Source organism: Vombatus ursinus, unplaced genomic scaffold (assembly GCF_900497805.2).
Source record: "Vombatus ursinus unplaced genomic scaffold, bare-nosed wombat genome assembly UNPS02000582.1, whole genome shotgun sequence".
Taxonomy (NCBI): domain Eukaryota; kingdom Metazoa; phylum Chordata; class Mammalia; order Diprotodontia; family Vombatidae; genus Vombatus; species Vombatus ursinus.
The window spans coordinates 22,346,855-22,353,754 of record NW_020940360.1 but is presented as its reverse complement, the minus strand read 5'-3'; the positions used below and the strand labels follow the sequence as shown (position 1 = coordinate 22,353,754).

At 35.7% G+C, this 6,900-nt stretch overlaps 1 protein-coding gene across 2 annotated transcripts in view; it reads left to right on the top strand.

Annotated features, from left to right (window-relative positions):
• Positions 1 to 6,900, top strand: part of MMS22L (MMS22 like, DNA repair protein) — a 160,122-nt gene that overhangs the window by 113,993 nt on the left and 39,229 nt on the right. For both annotated transcript variants that reach the window (XM_027856873.1, XM_027856865.1), the window contains exons 15-16: positions 2,370 to 2,520; positions 6,515 to 6,666. In XM_027856873.1, coding sequence (XP_027712674.1) covers positions 2,370 to 2,520; positions 6,515 to 6,666 — 303 coding nt within the window. The remainder of the gene's footprint in view (positions 1 to 2,369; positions 2,521 to 6,514; positions 6,667 to 6,900) is intronic.

Here is a 6,900-nt window from a genome sequence, read left to right as displayed (position 1 = left end):
TCCTTCCTTCCTTCCTTCCTTCCTTCCTTCCTTCCTTCCTTCCTTCCTTCCTTCCTTCCTTCCTTCCTTCCTTTCTTTTTGTTCCCTCCCTCCCCCCTCTCTCCTTCTCTCCCTCTCTCCTTCTGTCCACATAGGGTATCATACCCTTACCTGCCAGTGCTCTGCCCAAATTTTTGATTGCTGAAACCTCGACAGATATCTTGAAGTTTAAGGGCTACGTTTCTTTATTAAGGACCATGCCTTAAACCCAAATCATTCTGGCTCTCATTGACTGACCAACAGTAGATCCCAGTCCAAGCCTCACTTGGTTACTGTTTGGTGCTGATGACTCAGAGTGAGTATAAATAGCAGTTGTTTCTGTTTTGGTCTTTCTGTTCCAGATTGATTTTTTTTTAAACTAGGTAAAACAGGCCATTCTTTGCTTCATTTCTTACCTAGCCTTAATTACTGAATAGGTGTTGCCTCACTCAAACTGAGACCTGGGAAAGATCTTTTTTTTTTTCCTAGGCAATTGGGGTTAAGTGACTTGCCCAGGATCACACAGCTAGTAAGTGTTAAGTGTTTGTTCTGAGGCTGGATTTGAACTCAGGTCCTCCTGACTTCTCGGCTGGTACCCTATCCACTGTGCCACATAGCTACCCCTAGAAAGACCTTTATTTAAAAAAGGCCAAGGTCTCCCACAGCATATGGGGCCATCTCCAGTCACCCTAATCTACATCTTGCTGCTAGACTCAGATGGCTGCTGCAGGGAGTGAGGCTGATGACTTTGCACAGCCCTCCCTTACTTAAATTCAATTCACTTGCAAGTGTGGTATCACCTTCCTGATGTCATGGTCTTCTTTGAGAATGAAGGACAAAGAAGAAGAAGTAGTAGTAGCAGTAATAGTAGTAGTGGTAGTGGTAGTAGTAGTGGTAATAGTAGAATAAAGTGATGAATAAAAATGTCGGCATGATAATCCTGTATTATATTTGTTATGATTTTATGACATAAAATTTACATTTTTAAAATTGTAAGAACTTAACAAATAAAAGTAAGTAAATTATGGAATGTAAGTAAATTATTCTCAAATAAAGCATAAAAACTTGAGCTTTTACATTTTAACTAGAACAATGATAAAGATATGATATAAATTTTTTAAACTAATTATTTTGTTCCTACTTTTAAAGCCATCCATAACATTTTAAGAATTATTATTTTATTTTTAATTTGATTTAATTTTATTTTCATTTAAACATGTTTGTTGAGGGTTTCAGTTTCTTTTTCGTTAGCCAGAGGCTTACGTGTTTTTGAAATGAAACACATTTTGGAAAATGGTGGCTAAAATTTGTTTTATTACCCTGATATAACTAAGTAAAGATGAATTAAAAGCTCCTTAGATTGAAGAATAGAAAATTTGAGAGCCCTTGTGTCATTTTCCTAGTTGTATCTTTAGAATAGATTTTATAAGGTAATGGTATCATGCTATGGAAGCACTTATAAAAATACATATCACACTTAGTCCAGTAGAACTATTTACAGATCAGCCATTACCAGGCTCTTTGAGTCATTTCTCCTTAGTTGAAGACCTATGTCCTCATTCCTTACCGTTCCAGATACTTTACATGCATTCATCAATTTTTGCATTATACAAGTCTATGCAAAAATACGGCCTAGGTTCTAGTGGATTGGCATACTGATCAATCCATTAATCATTAAGTATTTATTATATATCTACTATGTTCTAGGTACTGTGCAGAGTAATGGGGATGTAAATACAAGATTTAATGGAGAGTTGGAGAGAAAAAATACTTAAGAGCATTTAGAAGGAATACACCATTAAATACAAATTAATATAATGCAAACTGGAGAAAAAGGGCAAAGGGGTATTCAGTTGGATAGGGCCAGTTACAAAATAGTAATTCCTGAAGAAAATGGGTTTGAGGTTGGTATTTTGTTTTTTTAAGAAAGTATAATACAGAGTATCCCAAACAGTTTTAGGGGAGCCAGTGTTGTGAATAGAGAGAAATGACATTTGTGAAAGAGGAAGGTCCATTGTAAAAGGCTTGGCTGAGTAATTCAGATTTGAGGGAACCTCTATCAGTTCCTGAGTGAGCTGATAAACACTATCTTTGAATGGTTTATTTTCTAGACATAATGGAAAAGATGTAAGTGACACTGTAGCAATCAACCAAAATAAGACAGTCAGCTATTGGATTAGAGCCACCAGAGGATAACAATGTTTTCTTCCATTGTGCTGCATATTAAAAAAAAAAACTATTAAAAATTGTATTTTCTTACCACGATCAATGGTAACTGTTAATAAGAGAAGAAGTAAACATCAAAACTTTTTTTTTATAGCACCAAGAATTTCTCTTTACTTTAAATCTAGGTTTTACTTGTTTGGCTTTGGACATGTCCAGAACAGCTCCCTCAGACCTTCAGCCTCAGCCAGTAATGTCAATGATGCAGTTATTTGGGTGGGACGATATGATTTGGCCCCAACTTGTATCTAGATATTTAAGTCACCTTATACAAAACAAGTAAGTACTTTTCATTTCTTATTCCAATCATATACTATAATTGAATTACATGGTAGATGAGTTGGGATAGGAAAAATAATTATTGGTATCTTTTGTTTTTACATCACCTTCATTTCCATATGTATATCCCTCACCCCTCCCTACCTAGAGAGATATCTCATATAACAAAGAAAAAGGAAGGGTAATCAAGTAAAACTGGTTCAATAAAACTAACCCAGTCTGGCTATAAATTTATGCATCCATAGTCCTCCACCTCTGCAAAGAAGGGAAGGAGATATATTTCCTTAGGTCTTCTTTTGTGCCAAATGCTCCTGAATATACAGCATCTTTTGGTGGTTCTTTCCGTCTACGTTGCTAAATTGTTGTAGTCTTTGTGTATGTTTCCTTGATAGTTCTACAGAATTTACTTTGTCTCAATTCATGTAAGTCTCCTCCAGTTGGTCTGTGTTCTTCGTGTTCATAATTTCTCATAGTGCAGTATTAATCCATTATGTTTGCATACTATAATATAGTTAGTCATTCCGCAGTCAGTGAGCATCTACTTTCCCCCACCTCTGTCTTTGCTATTACCAAAAAAAAAATAAATAAATACTTTTCTCCACATTGAGGCTTTCTTTCTATCTTCATCCTTATTGGGTTATATGCCTAGTCAAGTGGCTCAAAGGATATGGGCATTTGAGACATTTTCTTAGTATAATTCCAAACTGTTTTCCAGAGTGGTTGTATCAATTTGTAGCTTCACTAGCATAAAATGTGAATTTAAAAAGAATATCTTTCATTCCTGTAATCATCTAATTCTCAGATCTAGACCTGGTAGGGACCTTAGAAGACATCTAGTTGAGTTTCCTGATTTTTCAGATGAGGAAACTGAGGTCAAAAAGATGAAGTAATCTGCTTGATGGTCACACAGATATTAGGTGGCAGAGCCAGAATTTGAACCCAGCACCTCTGATTCCAAAACTAGTTTGTTTCCTCCTGAAACATGCTGTCTTCTGCACTGAACTTTTTAAACATCCTGTTCCTTTAGGCACATTATCACTATAGTATTAATACTTGGAGGAAAGGTAGGAATATATTTTATAGCATGATGTTTCTAAAAATTACTTTAAAAGTTTTCTCCAGACTGCGTTGTTCTTAGCTCAGATCCAGCAGAGTGGGTTTGCTACCCATTAAAAAAAAAAATTGGACTGTTCCACACTGAGTTATAACACATATTTCACATATGACATAGCTGATTTTCACAAAAAAATGAAACCCAAAGAAGCTTAATACTGGGCTTGTGTGTTTTCAGATTTGGTACCAACTGTTACCAGCATGGAATGAAAAATTTAAGGACTGTAAATAATCTCATACTCTTTTACAGGGTGACTTTTCTGTTTTGAGCCTCAGTTTGTTCTGGCTGTGAAATGAAGAAGTTGTTTTATTTGTCCTCTAAGGTCCATTCCACTCTAAAATTTTGTGATTTTTTTTTCTGATATTTGGGCTCTCTGGAGCGCAAGAGATGAGCAGGCTCTCCAGATCTGTCATTTCATTTACATAGGGAACTCCTGATTAAGAAAGAAAACTCCCCCAATGCAAATCAGCCATTGTTCTGCAACATATAGTTTTAGAGAGTTGCCTTGAACATTGAGAGGTTAAGTCAATCAGTGAGCATTTATTAAGCACTTTCTCTTCCAGTCAATAGTTCAGAGTCACAGAGTTAGTGTGAGTTAGAGGTGGGACTTGAATCCAGGACTTTCTGACTCTGAGAGTAGTGCCAATTCAGATTTTTCTTTGCTTCATCTATATGTTAACTCTAATTTTTAGTAATGTTTGGTTTTTTATTGTTATTCAGAAAAAGTATTATCTCCCTTACTTTCCATAAAAGTATTAAATAAGGCTTTTTACCAAAATTATTAGAAGAATCAGTTATAAAGAAAACTGATTTGTGTGCATAGAATTCTTGTTTATAATTTTAAGCAGTTTAAAAGTCAACTTAGAAAATCATATCTAGAACTCTGTGGATCTGTATAAAAGAAACTAATGATAATAACTAATATGAACTAATGATTATAATTCAGCTACCATGAAAGGAATTAGCACTTTGCTTTGCAGTTCTCTAATGCATTGATCATTTAATGTAATGTACTTTAATTATCTTTGTGTTTTAGCTTCCTATGAGACTATAAAAGCCATGAAGGCATGTGCTTTGTTTTACCCAAACTTTGTGCCTCCCCTAACACCTAGTGGAGTGTTAGACTTTCTTTGTTTAGGAGTTTTGTATCAAATGTACCATGATGGGTGGGTGAAGATATCTGCTTTCTGTTTGTCTAACATGTTTGTGGAGTTTGATATTTGAACTTTGATTTACCTGTTTGGAGGCAGCAGCTCATGGCCTTGCCCTCTTTCATCTAATTCCCTTTTCTCTTTGCTTCCCTTCTTATGAGTTCAGACAGTGGGGCCCAGACCAGAAATGGAGAACTAAACAACCCAAGACTCCCTCATCCCTGCCCCCTTCATGGTTGCCCATTGATACCTGTATTAAGTGGCACTATCTAGTCTTTTGAGGGTTGGATTATTTTTTTTGTTGTTTTTTTTTTGAGTTATTGTTAAAATGAAACACGAGTGTGCTTTAGTAAATAAGAGGAAAAACAAAGTATATACTTCTACAAATCAGGTAAACATCAAGTACCCTAGTGAAATTACTCAATGTCATGGTGACCTAGACTCAAGATGTTTCAGATCCAGCTCCAAAGAACCCAATCACCCGGGGCAGTACGTGGCGCAGTGGATACAGCACTGGCCCTGGAGTCTGGAGGACCTGAGTTCAAATCCGACCTCAGACACATAATACTTCCTGGCTGTGTGACTCTGGGCAAGTCACTTAACCCCAATTGCCACACACACACACACACACACACACACACACACACACACACACAAAAGAACCCAATCACCCCCAGAAAAATTTCATTAAAACAATTGATTCTAGGAAGTCTAATATCATAATGATTTACAAACGGGGTTGAATTTTCTCCAAAAACAGGTCAAGCAGATCATTGTTTACCAATCAGTGGATGGACGTCCTTGGTATAACAATTTATTGTTCGTCTCCCACTAATACGGCTGCCCATACCTTTACCTACTCATATAGTACAGGCTAGCTTATTATACATTTGAGCTCTGGAATAATTTGATATTCTTTGTGATTTAATTTTATCAGAATAAATTGTACTGAGAAAAGGAAATTTTATAAGTGTTAAATGATGCTGACTTTTTACTTTAATGTATCTCTTTCTTACACCCTCTTTACTTCTGTACCCACTTATGTTAAGAGCCTCTATTCTCCTCTTTAATGGTATGGTAGGATAAACTGGACTGGGAGTCAGAAGCTCTATGTTCAAGTCTTGCTATGCCTGTTATTACAAAGTTATATTGTGCATGTGCACATCTTTGGGCAAATTCATCTCTTACCCTCATTTTCCTCACTTGTTAAAAGGAAGACGTCAGGTTAGATCATAGATTTCCTGTAAGACCCCTTCTGACTCACATTCTCTGACTATAATTTCATAGATCTTTTCCTACTCACAATTTTATTATTACAATGCATTCAATTTTATAAACCCCTCCCTTCATTTGTAATTCCATTTCCACTTCACCTTTCTGTAAGTATAAATTCTGTACACACATGGATTGAGAGGGAGAAAGACCTTTCAAAAATTGCGTGGCATTTTATGCAATAGGAGAATTTTTATATTTTGGTAAAATGTCACTTTATAGATGTATATAAATGTTCATTCTCTAAATGCTGTTTTATGATGTCTTTGTTAATGTTCCCTGCACATAGTAGGTGCTTAATAAGAGTTTATTGAAATGAAATATAAATTCCGTGAGTATAAACAAAATAAAGTATAAATATCTTTTGCATTATTAATACATGTGTTTAATAAGTGTTTTCTTTTGTTAGTTTATTGCTTGTGTATGTATTTTTAAAAATCATAACCTTTTTCATCAGGACTCTATCTGAGACACTTTCCCATTCAGGCTGTACATCGTTTCAAGCCTTAACTGTGCGATCATGGATCCGCTGTGTTTTGCAAATGCACATGAAAGACCTCTCTGAGCCCAATGGCATTTTGGTTGGTATAGACGCCGAACAAACTGTTGGTAAGTGTTCTGGGGGACACTTTTGATTCTGTATTGTTGGACATGTTTAAAATTCTCAGCTAATTGCATCAACTAATATAAAAGATATAGAGATTGATTTGTAATTAGGTATGAATATAAACAGAATTACATTCCCCTATGCTGCCTGTTCTTTTTCTTGATGTTTTGCCTGCACCATACATGACAAATTTCTCTCATGCAAAGATAAAAGAGCTTGTTTCCTTGGAAGCAAAG